We start from the raw sequence: 20,917 nt of genomic DNA on the forward strand, positions 1-20,917 counted from the left end.
AAACACAATAAAATGTCTTATTTCTAAAACGCAATGGCCAGAAAACATTTAAAATGTCTGTTTTCTAAAACGCAATGGACTGAAAACACATAAAAATGTGTTTTACCTAAAACGCAATGCACCAAAAACACAAAGAAATGTCTTATTTATAAAACGCAATGGCCAGAAAACACTTAAAAATGTCTCCTTTCTAAAATGCAATGGCCTAACACTACTAGAAAACATGGTTTTTGTCATGTAATTTTTGGTTACAAAATGGTAGCAATTTCTTTGTTGTCACCAGTTTGCCACCGAAAATACGGTGACAAAAACACCCGTGTCAATTGCCCTATTGCCTCCAAATAGCCACCATTTTTATATTTTGCTACCTTATTTTTACCACCACAAAATTGGTCAAAATTATTTGCCACCGCTTCATGTTTGCTACGCTCCGCCTTGTTTGCCACCATTTAGCCACTGTTTTGATACCATTTAGCCACCTATATTGCCACCATTTAGCCAAATATTGCCACCATTTAGCCACTATTTTTTACACAATTTGCGAGTTTTGATACCATTTAGCCACCGATATTGCCACCATTTAGCCAAATATTGCCACCATTTAGCCACTATTTTTTTTACAATTTGCGAGTTTTGATACCATTTAGCCACCGATATTGCCACCATTTTTTACATAATTTGCGACTGAGTTGTGACCGCCTTAGTATAGTTATTTGCTACCATTTACTGATTACTGGAATATTGGTTTGGTTTGGAATATTGGTTTAATTCAGTTTTTTTTTCTCCCTGCTATTTTCATCAAAATACATATCAATAAAGCTACAAATAATATAAAAAAAAGTCTAATAAAATCCCAAAATTATATAAAATATCTCGTTCGAACTATAGCTGTTAACATAGCTCCAATTTGTTCCTATCAAGCATAGCATCTTTATCCACCTTATCTTTTTCTTTTTCAGCCAATAACCCCGCAATAATTCTATTAAACCTTTCTTTTTCTTCATCTTTCTCCTTAACGAGCTCCTTGATAACTAAGTTCAACTTTTCAATCTACAAAACAACCAATAAATAGAATCAAGAAATCAGAATTTAACGAAAAGTAATAATGGGTCAAGTCGGTTGTAAAGAAAACAAAATACAATTGTGAGCTATAATTCAAGTGCTAGAAGCTAAATAGCACGTTCCAGTTTGTTTACATATTAAGAAGGAAATTATACTAATTTTAAAAACATTTTTTTGTTGGAAACAACCCGTAGAGAAGGTGTAATCAAATCAATATGAAATTCCTTAACATTCTCACTAATTTAAGAGCATCAAACCTAACAATAGAAAACAAGCATCGCAAACCAAACAAACATAATAACAGTGGGAAATGATACAAATGCACAAAAGTTATTAGTCTAAAAGGATTAAAAATACCTCAGGGTCTTCCGAGTTCAGTGACCAAGGCTAGGCAACAACTCACAAGTCGAAAAAGACACAGCTAGTCTTGGGATTAGACCTGGCAAATGGGTCGGTTCGGGTTGGGTCGGGTCATGGGTCAAAACGGGTTCGGGTCAAAACGGGTTCGGGTCAAAACGGGTCAATTACAAAAAGGGTTGTTTTGGTTTGGGTCAAAACGGGTTCGGGTCGGAACGGGTTCGGGTCAGAACGGGTTCGGGTTGAAACGGGTCCGGGTCAGAACGGGTTTCGGGTCGGATCGAGTCGGGTCGGGTTGATTAAAAAGAATTGAACTTTTGGTTCATCACCTAAGCCACTGAACCTCAAATAGAAAACAAAAAAGAATTGAACTTTCGGTCATGGTTAAGATAGCGATCAACCTAATGCAAAACAGAGGAACATCAAATAACTTATATAGTCTTAAAATGTTGGAAAAAAATAAGTTTCCGCTCGTGTCAACTCAATTTGACCGTATTCTTTCTTGCGGGTCAAAGAATTACTTGTTTTTAACCCGTCCCAAATATCCGGGTACGTTTGGGAAACGTCCCCAGGCCGTCCCCTACGCGTTTCCGTCCCCGAGCCGTTCCCGGGACGGGTACTCGATGTAAGATGTCGTCCCCGTGCTTCATAGTATTCAAGAACCTCAGAGGTTGAACAATCAGGTAAAATCCAAAATAATTGACCAACAAATTACCACAATCAAACATGGAAATCACTGTCTAGAACATCAAATACACATATATAGCATCAAAGTCCAATCAAATCATAACAAACCAACTCATAATGTGGGAATATTGTAACTGCAACAGTTAATTGAGCTTCGAAGATGCAAAATCAAATAACCAAAACTCACATTTCATCTCACAATGTAAAATCAAATAACTGCAACAATCAATAGGTTTAAACTCACATTATAACTCGTAAACTGATTAAAAGAACACTTTCAAATTCATTTAAGCAATTCAACAAACACTTGGTGAGCAAGGATGGTGGGGCATAAACAGTGAAATAAACTGCTACAAATATTATTGAAGAAGATGATTAATTGATTGAAAAGTTTACCTCTAGGGTTTGAGATGGATATAGAAGATGATTAATTGATTATAGATCACAGGGACTAATGAATTGTTTCAACACAAATCTACAAATGAACAATTGTTTATCTGAATTTAATAATTGAAAATATGATACGAAATCTGGTTCGGATTTTACTGATGAAAGGATACTGTGTCAGCAAACTAAGATTTTAGATATGAATCGAACAAGAGACCCATTGATTTCAGAGATGAATTGAACGATTTCAAATGCTAGATTGAGCAGAAACGATTTCAGACATTACTCTTCATTCGTTCAAATGTGATTTCAAAGACCCGCTTGATTTCTTATTCAACCCTGTTTCACCCGTTCTGATTTTTCTCTTGACCCGTTCTAACCCGTTTCAGCCTTTTCATCTTTTTAATTTCACCCATTTTGACCCATCAAAAATATTATTAAACCCAAAACAACCCAGTAACTTAATATTCTGACCCAAAAGGACCCAAAATCAACTTAATGGGTTACTTTTGCCAGGCCTACTTGGGATCAAGGCTTCTTTCCTTTACTATGTAAACACGGGTCACTACCATTGCCCAACCCATACACTTTTCCTTAATATTTTTTAAGTTAAAAAGAAACTAACAAAATATCAAAGTTTTACACAAACATTTTATCAAACAGGTTGTACACATCACCAATAAACAAATACATTTGGGCCTCTATTCGTATTCGTCTTGTTGTTTAGTCGTGAAATGACCATTCACTTCACAATAAGTCAACAACAACAACAACTCAGTGATGTAACTTTAACCTAACTCGAAGCTAATTCAGATTCACCTGATAGTTTTTGCAAGAGGAAGATGTTATCTATATATATATAAATGAGATGGATTTGGGCTATGTGTCCTTTTTCTTTGGCCATCTAGGCTGATGTGGCAATTTGGTTTAGGAGGGAAATCCCAATTTGCTTTGTACAATCACGATTCCAAGGAAAAAAGGCGGGATCCGAATTGAGTTGGGTCGGGTTTTTCGAATTCGGGTCATAGTATATATTTCCTTTTTTTTTTCTCATTCTTCTTTCACACACTTTACAAACCCTAAAAAACTAAGTTGCATCCTCTCTCCTATTACCACCACCAAGATCCTCAATTCTAAACCATAGCCAAATCTCTGCAACATCATCTTCTTCACACAAATCAATCCTATTAACCAATCAAAGGTATGTTTCTATGTTTTTGATTTTATTGTTTCCGATTTCTTTGTTTTACGATTGTAATCTACACAATCGATCCTAAATCTACTTTATTTATGTTATTCAATTCTATAGAAACTTGATTTTATAAAGATTGTGTCGAATGCTATTAACTTCTTCTTTGTCCTAAACTGTGTAGATCTGATCATAAAAATTGAAGGTATGTTGTTTTAATTTGTTGTTTATCTATTGTGTATCTTTAATCTAGCGATTGAACATTTATCTTTCTGTTTTTTTTTTTTTTTTTTTGCAAACAAAATCAAGATTAGAGGTTTTATTATCATCATCTACATATATCAAAGTTACTGATTTTTGTTGATTTTGTTTTTCATGTGGAACCCTAAATCTTGGATAAAATCGGACTCTGATCATTCGTGAAACAACAGAGGTTAGTTAAATGTTATAGCTGTTTTCTTTTTTCTAAGTTTGTGTAGGTTTGATTTTATCCTTTCTGTTCGGTATTTCTTTTTTTTTCGTTGTTTGTTGATGATGATTTTGCATTATCCGATTCCAATCATATGAAATGATATTTTGTTGATGTTTTGATTTTGTTCTCATGTTACTCATATTTTTATTTACAGTCTTTTAGTTTGTTGTTGATGATGATATGTTTTGATTGTGTCCGATGTTTTTTGATTGTGTTCATGAAGATTTACAGTGGTATGATATTTTTTCATCCGGTATAATGTTTTTATCTTCAAAATATTGATTTTGGTTCTAAAAAATAAATATTTTTTATTTTTTTTAAACCGTTTCTTTTTATTTTTGAATTTGGAAGTTTCTCAATTGATTAAATTATCTTTTAAAGCTTATTGATTGTTGATTTAGGAATATTGATTGTTTTTCTATAAATACTTTACCATTTTATTTTTTAAAAAACCTTCATATATATTTTTCAGATATGCATCCCTTGCACAACAGTCCTTCATTTTTAAAGCTTATTGATGAAGATGACCCGATATTTTTGGTACGTTTATGTGTATTCTAATTACTAATCATATTTTAAGTAAACTTAGATTTATCTTTTTTTATTTTGTTTTAAACTTATAGCAAATAAGTGGTTATTTATATTTAGTATGATAATTTATGGCATTGGATGTTAGTGATATAATTTTCAGAATTCAAATTTTAAATTTTAAATTTTGAGGTTTCTAATTTAAATTTTAAATTTAAAATTTTGAGCAATTTTAAATTTCGTTAGTGATTTATTTTTAGTATGATAATTTTGCGGAATTAAGGTTTCTGTTTCTCTAAATAAATGGTGTTACGTTTTTTGAAACCTCAATTTTAAAATTTTAAGGTTTCTATTTATATTTCCGGAATTTAAATTTTAAATTTTGATCAATTTTAAATTTCGTTAATGAATTATTTTTAGTATGATTATTTTCCGGAATTAGGGTTTCTATTTCCGGAATTCAAATTTTAAATTTATATTTTTGAGCAATTTTAAATTTTGTTAATGATTTTTTTTGAAACCTCAAATTTAAATTTTAATGATTTATTTTTAGTATGATAATTTTTCCGGAATTAAGGTTTCTATTTAAATTTTAAATTTAAAAGTTTTCCATTAATGTGTTTCACTTTAAATTTCGAATCTGTAAATTGAATTTAAATTTGAAAGGTTAGATTTTCATAATAAGTTTGCTTGATTTACGGGATTGGATATTAGTGATTTGATTTTCAGATTTTAAATTTTAAATTTTGAAGTCAATCATTATTTTAAATTTAAATTTTGAAGTAAACCATTATTGTGTTTGATTTTAAATTTTGTATGCTTTGAAATCTTGATGTTTTTTATGAGATGCTTTGACTATATTATTTGTAATTTTAGGGATGCTTCGAGTCTTTGACTATTGTTTTTGTACTCGAGTTGCATATCTCACAAACTTTTTGTGTTTTGTAATTTTAGGTGAAGAGCTTCTTTCAGACTCCTTCCCCTACAAGGAACTATTGAATGGGTTCCTATGAGAAGTTAAAGAAAAGGTATATCTTGCACTGTTTTATGAGTTATAATTTTTTTGTATTTTAGTTATAATTTTTGTATTTAATTAGTTTTTAATTCTTTAAAGATGTCTTTAATTTCTTTTTAAATCTGTTTTTGTTTCTATAAATAGATTAGTGTTGTTAAAGATGATTTTTGTATTCGAAATTATGATTCGGTTTCTATAAATAGACTTTGTTTCTATAAATAGATTACCGTTATATTTTTTTTAAACAATGGTTACTTCCTTTGCAGTTATGGATAATGAAAACAATGCTCCTTCGTTATTAAAGTCGATTGAGGACTATGATCCTATATTTTTCGAATTATTCGTCGACCAAAAACAGGTTAGTTCAGTTTTGTTGGTGTTGTTTGTTTTTTGATATGTATAGTCTTTCTTTTTTATTTTTGTCTTTAGGTGTTAATTTGAAATTTTATGTGATTATCTTTTGAAGTTCTTATGGTTTATTTTGTGAGTTATAATTTTTGGTATTTAGTTATGATTTTTGTACTTAGTTAATTGTTAATTCTTTAAAGATGTCTTTTAATTTCTTTTTAAAATTGTTTTTGTTTCTATAAATAGATTAGTGTTGTTAAAGATGATTTTTGTATTCGAAATTATGATTCGGTTTATGTAAATAGACTTTGTTTCTATAAATAGATTACCGTTATATATTTTTTTAAACAGTGGTTACTTCCATTGCAGTTATGGATCATGAAAACAACGCTCCTTCGTTGTTAAAGTTGATTGAGAACTATGATCCTATATTTTTGGTATGTTTCTTAAGTTTTCAGTTTTGTGCACACAATAAGTTATTGCAACTTATATGTTTTTTTTTTGTTTCGATTGATAGGAAATACCATATGATTTTGCAACCTTATTGTGGGGAGAACAACTTCCATATGTCAATGTCTTAAAATTAGTGATGATGATTTATCGTGAGTCATTGAGTTATAATTTTTGTATTTAGTTAGTTGTTAATTGTTTAAAGATGCCTTTGATTTCAATTTTAAAGTTGTTTTTGTTTCTATAAACAGATTACTGTTGTTAAAATTTTCCATTAATGTGTTTCATTTTAAATTTCGAATCTGTAAATTAAATTTAAATTTGAAAGGTTAGATTTTCCTAATAAGTTTGCTTGATTTACGGGATTGGATATTAGTGATTTGATTTTTAGATTTTAAATTTTAAATTTTGAGGTCAATTATTATTTTAAATTTAAATTTTGAAGTAAACCATTATTGTGTTTGATTTTAAATTTTGTATGCTTTGAAATCTTGATGTTTTTTTATGAGATGCTTTGACTATATTATTTGTAATTTTAGGGATGCTTCGAGTCTTTGACTATTATTTTTGTACTCGAGTTGCATATCTCACAATTTTTTTGTGTTTTGTAATTTTAGGTGAAGAGCTTCTTTCAGACTCCTTCCCCTACAAGGAACTATTGAATGGGTTCCTATGAGAAGTTGAAGAAAAGGTATATCTTGCACTGTTTTGTGAGTTATAATTTTTTGTATTTTAGTTATAATTTTTGTATTTAATTAGTTTTTAATTCTTTAAAGATGTCTTTAATTTCTTTTTAAATCTGTTTTTGTTTCTATAAATAGATTAGTGTTGTTAAAGATGATTTTTGTATTCGAAATTATGATTCGGTTTCTGTAAATAGACTTTGTTTCTATAAATAGATTACCGTTGTATTTTTTTTAAACAATGGTTACTTCCTTTGCAGTTATGGATAATGAAAACAATGCTCCTTCGTTATTAAAGTCGATTGAGGACTATGATCCTATATTTTTCGAATTGTTCGTCAATCAAAAACAGGTTAGTTCAGTTTTGTTGGTGTTGTTTGTTTTTTGATATGTACAGTCTTTCTTTTTTATTTTTGTCTTTAGGTGTTAATTTGAAATTTTATGTGATTATCTTTTGAAGTTCTTATGGTTTATTTTGTGAGTTATAATATTTGTATTTAGTTATGATTTTTGTACTTAGTTAATTGTTAATTCTTTAAAGATGTCTTTAATTTCTTTTTAAAATTGTTTTTGTTTCTATAAATAGATTAGTGTTGTTAAAGATGATTTTTGTATTCGAAATTATGATTCGGTTTATGTAAATAGACTTTGTTTCTATAAATAGATTACCGTTATATATTTTTTTTAACAGTGGTTACTTCCATTGCAGTTATGGATCATGAAAACAACGCTCCTTCGTTGTTAAAGTTGATTAAGAACTATGATCCTATATTTTTGGTATGTTTCTTAAGTTTTCAGTTTTGTGCATACAATAAGTTATTGCAACTTATATGTTTTTTTTTTTTTGTTTCGATTGATAGGAAATACCATATGATTTTGCAACCTTATTGTGGCGAGAACAACTTCCATATGTCAATGTCTTAAAATTAGTGATGATGATTTATCGTGAGTCATTGAGTTATAATTTTTGAATTTACTTAGTTGTTAATTCTTTAAAGATGCCTTTGATTTCAATTTTAAAGTTGTTTTTGTTAGTGATATTATTGAGTAGTAGCGCATTAGGTTAGTGATATTAAAATTTGTGCCTTGAGAAATTTTGTATATTGATTGATGTTTGAAATTGATTGTGAGGTCTTTGAATGTGCATTGTATTGCTAATTGATGTATGAGATTTTGTTGATTGGCATAAGGTATTAGATAAGATGTGTTTGAAGTTGTGAAGATGAATAAGTGAGACATGTGTAGCAGATATTAGTGAGTGCACAACACATTAGTTAGGGTTTTGAATTATTGCTACAGGTTAGTGATGTTAGAGATTGTGTTATGAGAAATGTGTAGATTGAATTATGTCTGTGTTTGATTGTGACACCTTTGATTGTGCATGAAATTGCTGGTTATATGAGATTTTGTTGATTGTAGACAAATAAGTTTGAACAGAACTTATTAGATTTGAAAGTTTGCCATTAATGTGTTTGATTTTAAATTTCGAATCTGTATATTGAATTTAAATTTGAAAGGTTAGACTTTTCTAATAAGTTTGCTTGATTTACGGGATTGGATATTAGTGATTTGATTTTCAGATTTTAAATTTTAAATTTTGAATTCAATCATTATTTTAAATTTAAATTTTGAAGTAATGGCAATCTGAGTCTGATTTTTTTCGTGATTAATATCCGCTTGAGTAACCCAATCTGAGTCTGATTTTTTTCGTTAACGATTCTGGTAAACTTTCCCGATTTGGGTTTTCTGCAAGGCTAATCATCTAAATTAATTTGTTATTTTTATGGTTTACCATTGCATAAGTTAGTATAATTTGTTGACAAAGTTTTGTTTTGTGGGATAGTAGTCATAAATTGAGTAATATTCAAGGTTTATGTGTTTTTATTTTGATTCATTAAATAAGATGTGTTTGAGTAATATTCAAGGTTTATGTATATATGAGATTTTGTTGATTGGCATAAGGTGTTAGATAAGATGTGTTGAAGTTGTGAAGATGAATAAGTGAGACATGTGTAGCAGATATTAGTGAGTGCACAACACATTAGTTAGGGTTTTGAATAATTGCTACATGTTAGTGATGTTAGAGATTGTGTTTTGAGAAATGTGTAGATTGAATTGTGTTTGTGTTTGATTGTGACACCTTTGATTGTGCATGAAATTGCTGGTTATATGAGATTTTGTTGATTGTAGACAAATAAGTTTGAACAATTAGATTCACATTTAAGTATAAAAATGAGAGGTTGTTATAATCTGAATTATATTCTGAACGAAAAACTGAAAGGAAAAGGAAAAAAGAATAATTTAATACAGAGAAAAGAGGATAGAGAGAGAGTTGCCACATTTTTAAAACCAAAAATATAAGGTAGCCATGCTTCTAAAATCTACTATACTTTTTAATAATATTTTGTGGAAAATGGACTATATTGGGTAGGTAGTCAAACATGGTTTTTAGGGTCAAAACGGCTGTGTTGGGTTGACTCGGGACACTTTTATGAAAAACTTGATGTTTCTGACCTTAATAAACCATTTTTGTAGATGACCAATGTATATCTCTATTTGAGGAATTCTCCAAAGATCCAGAGCCGATTGTTTCATAGAGCTGTGAAGTTGCGTTAAACATACTGGATTTTGAATGATCCGACAAACCATTCGAGGTACTCGGAAGATTAAGTCTCTTATCTGGGTGGTTGTTACAGGTTTAGGATGTTAAATGATTTTGGATGTACTCTGTGATGTCGATGATGCAGAGATGTTGGTGAAGCTCAGGTTAACAACTTCATGTGTATATTTTAATGAATAAAGTTTTTGTTGTTTATATTTTCTAATTTAAACTTTTAATTAACTTCTAAATTTAATTAAATGAGTTTGTTTTGCAGGTTCGAACAACTTCATGTGTATATTTTATTATAAAAAAAATTTTTTTTTTTGTTTCATGGGTCGTTCAGAGAGGCAAGTTTCTGCCTCCGGTTCTTGCCCGAAGTTTCTGACCTTACTCGCAACCCATTGACTACAACTTTCAATTCAAAACAATTATAAAAAAAAATTACGTTTGAAAACATGTATTTTTATTTTATTTAATGACATAACTCGATTAATATAAAGTAAATTTTTCTACCCGCGAAGTTCGCGGGTGATAACCTAGTAACTTATAAATACAAACAGAAGCCCTAAATGTTCACATGATCATCACAAACTATGCAATAAGTCAATTACAACTCAGTGACGTCACTTTGACCTAATTCGAAGATAATTTCAATTCAACTGAAGGTGTAGGATCGGAATCTGACCCGAACGAGTCAATCAGAGGAGTTTGATCAGATACAGGTGCGGAAAACAAGTACCTGATGTAGAAACAGCTAGATATCACTTTAAATCTCTTTTCTCATTAATTTGACGCTTTTTACATGCAATTCTCACACCGGCAGTACCTCGGTATGGAATCCGGAAAGTTACAATTGTGGACCTCTCATATGGTATATATAGGAATTGTGGACCTCTTATACGGACGTGACGAATAAGCGGTCCAAGAATGTCCGTATAAGGGGTCCAAGAAGTTGTGAGGTGGACCTCTTATTCGGCATGTCCGAATAAGCGGTCCAAGACTATAAAACGTCTAAACTCTCCAGTTTTCTCGTAAAAGCGCCCTAATCTATACAATACAATAAAAGACTCGATCTAAGACGGAATCAACAGATGTAGTGCACCAACAGACTCCCCCTCAGATGTTGATGGAGTCGACTATCGAGTCACAACAATGCTGTGTCTTCACATCTTCAGTCTTGATGAGTCTCTGGGCTTTCTTTCTCTCTATCTTCAGACTCCCACTCTCGATTTACTGGCATTCCTTTGTTCTTCAGTAACATCTTCAGGATCGACGTCTGGCTTTCCTGCATAAACTCTACCTCAGAGTAAATTTCTTTCACATACATATTTTAAACATATGAAATTGCATCAATCCAGATTCTCATTCAAAACAAACACAGATTTTGATGAACCACTTGACAGGTTAGATTATGAAAACACTTAATCTCACACACACACTCCCCCTCAAGAATTGCTCATCATGTTTAGCACTCGGAATTTTGAAAATCAGCTATTCAACATCAGCTGTCGAAAATCTTTTTGACTTTTTCAAAATTTATGCTAAAACACACCAAAAATCTTTTTGTATTTTGAAATAAAGAAACTAAAATGCAGAAATAAACTATTTACAAACAATATTTTTTGTGAGCTCGTGCAAGAGGATCATATCAGTTTTGAGACAAATCACCAACACCGTTAAGCTTTAAACATTCTCAGTTCTAAACAATTTACCTAGATTGTCAGTATGTTTGTCCACTTAAATTTTCACACAAATTTCAATTGATTCGAGATACGAAATTAATGTTTTAGAGACTTAAACTTAATTGTGTATCACTCCACTTGAATATACTCCTGTATCCAGATCCCAAATATTCAGTCTTACAGGTGAGTATACCACAGATGATATCTGTAAAGGGGTTAAATGCGAAACCGTGAGAGCTCAGGTCAGAACTTCCGTTCAGCAGAGAGATGACGGCTCGACTTTTGGTGGGTCCCCTTTAGAGGATCTTTTTGCATTTCAACAGCAGCGACTATCAATTTTATTGTTTCATCAGCATGCTGAGGGCGGCGCTTTTTCAAGCATTTGCAGAAAGTATTATCCGGGGACTAGGTCAGTACTTCCATACAGCAGAAGTCCCGGGATAATACCCCAGATATCACTGAGTATAAAGACCTAGTATCTCAGAATACGGGACCTTTCAAACAAGATTTCGGGGGTTACCCATATATCCAAGAATAGTTACCCACGAATTAAGTAAGTTTGATTTAGGTTTATATCTCGTTTCAATTTACTAAATGTGCAAAAATCTACTGACACATCCACAGTAAGATCGTTTATCACATTTTGACTTTCCAATTCTTTAGCGTGTTGTGATAGTCCACTGATGTACTATCATTTCCTCTTTTATGCAACAAAAACTCATTTTTGATTTTATCATGTTTTTGACTTTTTCAAATTTTCTGATGTTTTTGGATTTTCTCTAAAAATTCTTACTCCCCCTAAAATTCAAATACATCTAATGAAAATTGAAAACAAACTATACAGAACATGACAACTGATATCGAATCTCCTCAATTCGCCATTCACTAGGCATAAACAATCAGAACTCCCCCTATCAACAAACTATTTTCCCATTTAGATTTCAAAACACTTAAGTTTGTTTTAATCAAAATGGTTTTTCCGGAAAATAAGTTTGATTGATTTTACCAATTGTAGATTATCATTTGTAGAAATATCCAACAAATGTTCGGGGATGTGGTTCATCATCTTGTCTTTCGACCAATGTAGGAAAATACAAGTACAACTTAATGTCCTTGATTTACCATTTGCATTTCAGAAACCTCCGTACCAATTGTAAAACATTCACAAACAAACCTCTTTACCGTTTTTATGATTGACGTTACCGAATAAAATTCTGAGAAAGATGCCGATTCATGCTCCACGCGTACCAACCTGGGAGCTCCGGCAAGTCCTGAGACTTACTGTTCAAAATATGTACCATCCCAGTCACAAACCAGGGATGGTTCAACCTTTTCTTTCTTTGTTTTCTTCTCGTAAAATTCCTTAACCCCTTTGACTTTTCGATCAATCATTTTGCCAAAGATATGTTTTACCCTAGGGTTAAAGACCTTCTCAGCATCAAATTCCTGTTCATCATGATAAAATTGGTTAGAAATCTCAACTTTACCAATTTTCTTTTTATAATTCTCAGCACTAAGTGATGGAAACTCATCATCACTAACACTCGGAACTGAGTTTTCAATTTTTACATCAGCTTCACATTTTGATACAACCTGTGGCTCAACTGACTTTGTGGAATCAGTTTCATCGCCTGAAGATAGCTCCTCTGATTTTGATCTATCAGAATCATCGCTAGAGCTTTCACTACCCTTCTTCACAACCCATTTCTGGTTTTTAGATTTGGCTCTCTTCTTGTAAAACCTGTTTGAACTCTCACCAATTTCAAAAATAGAATCTTTGAACAATTTTGTTCTATCAAGTGGTGATTCGAACGCAAACACCTTTTCTGAGATTTTGCGAAAAACTCCCTGTTTTGATTGTAACGCCTGAGAACAATCTTTGGCGATATGTCCAACGTTGTTGCACTTGAAACAGGTTCTCGAGTCCTTCTTTTGTTCAGCTTGTTTCTTTTTCAGAAATTCACTGTTCTTTTCCCTCCAGAAACATGTCTTTTCTTCTTCATCAGTTGATGTACCTGAAACAAAGGACATTTTGGATTTAAAATCACGAACATATTTTTCATTTTTCTGTAGGAGTAAAACCTAATCCTTTCTTTTTGAAATTACCGCTATGGTTTGATCTCTTTTGGAAATCTGAACCACAACCGTAATTCTTTTTCTTGTTTAATCTCTGTTGTACTCTTGCGGTGTATTTTTTAGGTTTTTCATTAAAACATAAGTCTTTAATTTCAGAAATATTAATTTCTGTGATTTTGAAAACTTTGTTTATCAATTCAGTTTTGACACCCCTTAATGGAAATTCCTCATCAGAATATAATTTGTCCGAATTCTTCAAAGTATAAGCAACTTTAAACAATCCATCATCCAAATTAGATTTTGATAACAGGAATTTTCTATCATAAACCAATTTTCCCTGTTTTTCTGTTTGACTTGGAGCTTTTGACTCAGATATTGATTCTGACGCGGACTCCGACTTTGACTCTTCACTGTCATCACTATCTAACACATGATCCACAACTTTCTTCATCAATTGAGACTGTTGATCAGTGTCAGATGATGTGAACACAACATCAATACTTTCTGGAAGATTAACCGACGACTCTGACTCCCACTGTAAATTTGTAGCCTTTTTGACTCTTTCATCGTTAGGATGTCTAGGCAAATATCCGTTTTCCAGTGGAGGTGGACATCTGTTATAACTAACACCTTTCTTCTTACCAGATGAAATCTTTTCAGTATCCTTTTTCTTGTCACTCTTCCTCTTGTCAGCAATCTTTTCTTCAATACTGACTTCAGCTGCTTTTTCTTCAGTTACCTCATCCTCTTCCCAGACCTTCATGCTCTCAACAGTCGGATAAATCCTGTCAATCACATAGGAAGTACATGAGTAACTTTTCAATAAACGATTTACTCTTTCAGTTTCTATTCGTTGCAGCTCAAGCTTCTGTTCTAAAGCAGCACACTTCTCAATATAGTTGTTTACAACTTTCTGCTTAGTCATAAACGCTCCCTGAAGAGTCTTCATTGCTACAGCTTGTTCTTCACTCGTTTGATTGTACTGATTCATCGTCTTGTTCAGCACATCATATGACTCTTTCAGACGGTTTAAGTTGTGCATCAACTCATTGTTTTGCTTTTTCACAATCTCACAGTTTTCACATTTAACAGAAACTTCTTTCGCATCAACACCTTCAACAACCTTGAACTTAGGCACTTCTTTCACAGTTTGCCTTTTCATCACCGGCACTTCTTCATCATCACTACTTACCGGCGTTTTGATCTTTTTCTTTTTCTTCTCTTTCTTGACTTTTTCGTCTTCGCTATCACTCTCAGCAAGCAACTTCATATCTTCTCTGTATTTTCTCGCCCAATACTCTGTATCATCATCACTATCATCTACAATCTTTGCTGTAAATGCAGTGTAAGCTGTGGTTTGTTCAGGAACATAATCATCCCAAGTAAACTTTCCCCAGCTAAAATCTTCTGGTAATCTCTCATCATCTTGATCAATTATCAAAGCACTACCATCTTTTCTTTTTCCACAATCATAACTGCTTACACAAGCTCTTTTTCCGGTATCCTCAATCACATCTCTTCCGTGTGCAGTCTGAGCTTGATGTTTCTGTTGTTGAGATGATTGACCAACTTGGTGATAGATGGCTTTGCGATAATAATCGTTGTTGTTGTTGAACGGATTTTGAGCTCCACTTGCTTCTCGGTTTGTGCACTCCCTCTTGAAGTGTCCTTTTTCCCTGCATCGAAAACAAGTGACTTTAGATTTGTCAAAACCTAAAGTAGAAACATTCGCATCACGAAGATCATCTCTCCCCGTGATTTGTTTGAACTTCTCAGCTCTCCGTAAAACACTAGCCAAACACCACTTTATGTCCATCAGCTCCATCTCTTCAGCATCTATCTGGTCGTAGTCTTCTTTGGTTAGCATTGGATTTCCGATACGACCTGCAACAAAACAAGTATAAGATTCCAAAACCATTCCTAATAAAGACATTTGGTTTTTGGCAATATCTTCAGAATAATCTTGATCATTCTCAAGATTCAATACAATGTTGCACTGTAACTTTCTCCCATTTTTAGTTGCTGAGATGTTCGGATCGAATGATGGAAATGAAGTAAAGCTGGTTTTGCTGCTTGATCCAGATGATTGGCTTTCAGATAAGTTCTTGGCACTCATACCAGTAACAATCTTTGGAGATGAATTCGATGATTTCTCATTTACCCCAGCTTTATAATATAATCCGATATCTTGTTCACCATCGAAATCTTTCATTCTAATCACTTTCCTCTGTTCCATTTCTTGAGCTTCGATCTTTTCGATGAACTTACTGAGCGTCAGATTGCTAAAACCTTTCTTGTTTCTGAGCATCATCAGGTATGTGCCCCAACTCTCATATGGCAACGCATCAGCAAGTTTGTCAATTAACTCTTCATTACTCTTCTCAATACTTAACCTTTTCATATTTGCAAGCAGATTACAATAACGTTCAATAATCTCTCTCGTACTCTCATTTTTCAACCCACGAAAAAGATCAAATTCTTTCTTTAGAAGCGACTTCTTGCTTTTAACCATCTCTTCACTTCCCCTAAACTTCAAACGTAACGCTTTCCAGATTGAGTAAGACGTTCCATTATGCTGTAGCAGAACCATGATATCTTCTTTCACTGCCTGTTGAAGAAGACTTAGCATCATTTTCTCATTTTTGTACTTCTTCCTCTCATCATCTCTAAGATCTTTGATTGGAACTGGCTCTTCATCACTATTCAATGGTCGAATATACTTTGTTTCCACGCATTCCCAAGCGTCAAGATAATTCGCTTGCACCCAATTCTCAAACCGACCTTCCCAACCTTTGTATTCTTCGATGTTCATTAACTTGGGAGGTTTTTGCATCGTTCCGGTTTCGTTTTCGAGCATTGTGGTTTGAACAGCAGTGATTGGGGTACTCGGAGTAGCGAATGCGTTGTAAAAATCAGAATCCATGCTCGATCTTGAAATTCCTGACGTAACACAAACAAACAAAACACGATCAGTTTAAAAATTATCAATTAACAACAACGAACTGATACTCGAACCGGTGAAAATTCTGTTGCAGACTGCTATGACCCAAATCTAATTCAAACGACTTGACTCCAAAACGTACGAACTGTCAAGCGAATTGATGACTTTACTACAAACCGAAAACTCACACGACCTGTATTCACTTCGTGTGTCCTCCTCGAAATCAACCTGACGAACCGAATCAACACTATCAAATGACCCTAAAACCTTTTTCACAATAGAACATTTTTTTTAATCAAATCATAAAAATGAACTGTTAATATTGCACAAGGAATTTGGGCTGCACTATGGGCTTCACATGGGCCACATGAAATCCTATTGGTTTAATGGGGAGGTGGGTCACATGGGTCAAACAATTAAATGGATTAGGCCGATTAAAACTAGTGTTTCTGTTTGACTTTAAATGGCGGCGACACCTAATTTTTTTTAAACGATCCTAATGGTTGACATATAGGCAATCCATATCAATGTCCAATAAGCGGATTGTATCAGTTTTCACATGCGCGATCCCAAATGAGGTCTAATGAGCGACCCGCACTTTAACCTTTTGGAGCGGTTCACAAAGTTTTCATATAAGCGGTTCCGGATGAATCAAATAAGCGCGGTCCAACTGATTTACTTGGAGCGATTCATAATGTAACCTTAAAGCGATCCAGACCTTTTCTTATCAGCGGTTCAAAGAGTTACCCAATAAGCGGTTCATATAGTTCTGACATATGAGCGATTCACATGTGTTCGAAAAAGCGGTTCATGATGTTAACTTTTGAGCGGTTCAAACAAATAAACCAAATAAGCGAGCCCCAACTAAGTCAGTACGAGCGATTCATGTACTTTTGACGAAAAAGCGGTTCACCTTGTTCACAAAGGCGATTCAGACTTTTTGACGAAAAACCGAACCGAAAAATCGTGATATCTCCAAAACGGCTTGGAGTTTCGAGCTGAAACTTGGTAGGGTTTTAGATCAAGTATACGCGCATCACATATCCAAAAATCAGCCAAAACGGACGGTGAAATCTTGGTCTGACGCAAGAAAGAAGGTGTAGAAGAAGAAAATGTGACGAAATCCAGCAAATTTCAATAGAACTCCTCCTCCTGAAGCTCTGATACCACTTGTAGGATCGGAATCTGACCCGAACGAGTCAATCAGAGGAGTTTGATCAGATACAGGTGCGGAAAACAAGTACCTGATGTAGAAACAGCTAGATATCACTTTAATTCTCTTTTCTCATTAATTTGACGCTTTTTACATGCAATTCTCACACCGGCAGCACCTCAGTATGGAATCCGGAAAGTTACAATTGTGGACCTCTCATATGGTATATATAGGAATTGTGGACCTCTTATACGGACGTGACGAATAAGCGGTCCAAGAATGTCCATATAAGGGGTCCAAGAAGTTGTGAGGTGGACCTCTTATTCGGCATGTCCGAATAAGCGGTCCAAGACTATAAAATGTCTAAACTCTCCAGTTTTCTCGTAAAAGCGCCCTAATCTATACAATACAATAAAAGACTCGATCTAAGACGAAATCAACAGATGTAGTGCACCAACAGAAGGTTTGTTCAAATCGTTCATCGAAGCTAATTTCGATTCAGCTGACGGTTTCTGCAAGATCTATACATTGTGAATGGGAAGAGATGAGAGGATGTACCTTGCGTTTCCATTTGAGAGCTTCAGAACTGGAGGTATCAGATGGAGGATGAGAAGTTTCAGAAGTTTTGTTCACGAGCTTAGAACGAAGAAGAGCCATTGCTAGAGCGAGCTTCAACGGTTCATCTGAACCGGCGGTGGTGGTGGTTTGCATACTACCGAATCTGAAGAAGAGCCATTGCATAGAAATCGTAAAAAGGTGACTAACAAATATCACAACAATACAAGGAATATTTTGCATACTACTGTATCTGAATTGCACATTTGCATTATAGAACAGAAAGATACTTACCGTTTGCTTGTAATGTAGTGCACATTTTCCGCACTAAATGTAGTGACAAGCTGCCAGTAGTCCCTTCAACAGATTCAGTATTCTTTCCTTTGGACAAAATCAGCCGTGATGCGCGTGTATAACTAGATTTTCTTTGATTTAGTTCCTTCTTCGAACCAAACTCAGATCTTAATCATCAAACTGAAACTAATTCAGATCTGATCATCGATTCAAAATATTCTTTCAGCCGATTTAAACATACATGAAACAGATCTGATATCGATGTTCTGATTTTGTTCTTAAAAAAAACTAAAACTAATCGAAACAATCAACTGAATTCACAATCGCTGAAACAATCACCGAAACTGATTCACTAAAATCAACAGAAACTAATCGAAACAAAATATTTTTAATCAAATGAAGTAAATGAGCTACTAGAATACCTCTGCCTCATTTTCAGATTCACTGTTTGCGTCGATCGACTTCTTGGCATATCTTTTCTTCCAAAGCCATGTTTTTTGGTCCATAATTTGCTGCTCTGGTCACAACAATCCCACACAAATCAAAAAAACACAAACTAAAGCTAAAAATAAACGAAGTAAGGATTTTTGAAAGAATTACTCTGGTTAAGAGAAGGCTGCATTTTTACCAGGAAACACTGGTAATTTGCTAAAGGAAAAGTGGGATTCTAACTTAAAGTTGAAAAAATAACTACAAATATATAAAGAATGAAAAAATAATTACCACTGGCACCATCTTGATGTGTTCTTATCTGCATGTGCAGTCTTTCAATAACACAAGGAAAGTTCTTGCACATTTCATTTCGATTCGAAACGGTACTGGTCGAAACGGTATGGGTCAAAACGGTTCGCGTCGGTTCGAAACAGTACGGGTTGAAATGGTTCGCGTCGGTTTGAAACGGTACTGGTCGAAACGGTACGGGTCGAAACAGTTCGCGTTGAAACGGTACACGTCTAAACGGTTCGCATCGAAACGGTATAGGTCGAAACGGTTCGCGTCGAAAAGGTACGGGTCGAAACGCTATTGCTATTGAGTTGAAATTACTAAACTAGTTCATGAAATACCTTCAATGACCCTCATTCCCTCAACAACTCTAGCCATGATGAACAATGAGTGAAGTTGGCCTTTGTAACTGTAATGGCAATAGTCTCTCTTGTGTAAACTTGACCCAAACTAACAGCTACTATAGTCTAATAAAATTTTGTTGAAAAGAGCTTATATAGGTTAACCCCCCAGTTCCTCTTCTACATTGTTAAAAGAAACTTAAATCATTGTTTAACACTCATGGCTTGAAGGAAAAATAAACCAACATAAAAACATGTCTTACATGGAGTAAAGTTATAATAAGCTCATAATCTAATAGGAAAAAAGAGGAAATACATCTTGAAGAATGCAAAGTTAACCGTCTATTTGCAAACAAGAACATCTGAAAATTTATAAATAGAGTAAAAGCATCAAAACAAACAAAACACAAAGAAAATTAAAAATATAAAAAACACAACAGACCATGGATTGCCATGCTTGCAGCTAGTGACCTAAAATGGATCAAAAATCAAAACTAGTGAATTAAATACTCATAACAACAAAATTAGTACATGTAAAAAATCAAAACTTGGGACTGGAAAATTGGGGCAGCATAGAATTAGTGGCTTGTGGGCTTAGGGCAGAACAAAACTACGAACGAGCATAGACTGCATATGATTTGAAAAATGAGTCAACATCCATTTCACATTGTCATTCCATTCATTAGAAAATTAACAAAATTGGGACCATAATTAACCATAATCAAAGCTAAAAACATGAATTTACCCATTGATTGAGGTCGATGTTGAACTCGTAGAATGTGACGTGAGCAGCGGTGATTAAGATCTCCTCGATGTACGGATCCATCCTCTCGAGGACAGTGAGATTGAGGATCTTCGTGCTGTTTTGGTCGAGATTGTGCATTAATTTTCCAGTTTGAGACATTTTGGATGGTGAATTAGGGTTTCAGATCGATCGAAGTACTCTAATTGAAACCCTAAACCCAGGTGGAGGATGATGAGAGAGACGTCTGTTTGTGTGTTTTTTTTCGGGTTATACATAATTAATTGACTTTTAAACCACGCACATCGACTTAAAAAAATAACCGTCTATTTGAATTTTCATGTTGTCACCAATAAAATGGTCACAATTAACAAATATATTTTTACTTTTCATGCTTTTGCGTATTTTTCTCATAAATTGTCACCGAAAATAAAAAGGTGGCAAAAATTGCAACCACTTTGCTACCGTATCATGATAAATACACCTATTTTAATTTTCGTGGCAAATCGGTGGCTAAAATTGCTACCATTTTTTTCGGTAGCAAATTTTGGTCACAATTGCCCAATTTTCTAGTAGTGTAAAAAAACAAAAGAAAGTGTTCTCTCTAAAACGCAATGGACTGAAAACACC

General features: G+C 33.6%; 1 protein-coding gene and 2 long non-coding RNA genes across 16 annotated transcripts; 2 read left to right on the plus strand and 1 right to left on the minus strand.

Moving 5' to 3' along the window:
• Nucleotides 1-812: 812 nt before the first annotated feature.
• LOC110927205 lies at nt 813-20,553 on the minus strand. Of its 14 annotated transcripts, none has more exons than XM_022170841.1 (7): nt 20,291-20,503; nt 19,809-20,172; nt 19,205-19,725; nt 18,904-18,993; nt 18,482-18,531; nt 18,191-18,353; nt 813-1,050 (listed from the first exon to the last, which is right to left on the minus strand). In XM_022170841.1, the coding sequence occupies exons 3-7, from the start codon at nt 19,214-19,216 to the stop codon at nt 892-894; spliced, it is 474 nt and encodes a 157-aa protein (XP_022026533.1). In that variant the 5' UTR covers nt 19,217-19,725; nt 19,809-20,172; nt 20,291-20,503; the 3' UTR covers nt 813-891. The 14 variants fall into 14 exon arrangements, with proteins under 14 accessions (XP_022026533.1, XP_022026531.1, XP_022026529.1 ...); XM_022170839.1 differs by having other exon boundaries at nt 18,904-18,998; XM_035985887.1 differs by lacking the exon at nt 813-1,050 and adding an exon at nt 12,666-13,477 and having other exon boundaries at nt 18,482-18,661.
• LOC110927209 lies at nt 4,616-6,118 on the plus strand. The gene is made up of 3 exons (XR_002585565.2): nt 4,616-4,694; nt 5,637-5,710; nt 5,964-6,118. It is a non-coding gene; the product is annotated as an uncharacterized LOC110927209 (long non-coding RNA).
• Nucleotides 6,423-6,743, plus strand: LOC110927207. Its single transcript, XR_002585563.2, has 2 exons — nt 6,423-6,482; nt 6,563-6,743. It is a non-coding gene; the product is annotated as an uncharacterized LOC110927207 (long non-coding RNA).
• Nucleotides 20,554-20,917: the final 364 nt, after the last annotated feature.

Source organism: Helianthus annuus, chromosome 2 (assembly GCF_002127325.2).
Source record: "Helianthus annuus cultivar XRQ/B chromosome 2, HanXRQr2.0-SUNRISE, whole genome shotgun sequence".
NCBI lineage: Eukaryota > Viridiplantae > Streptophyta > Magnoliopsida > Asterales > Asteraceae > Helianthus > Helianthus annuus.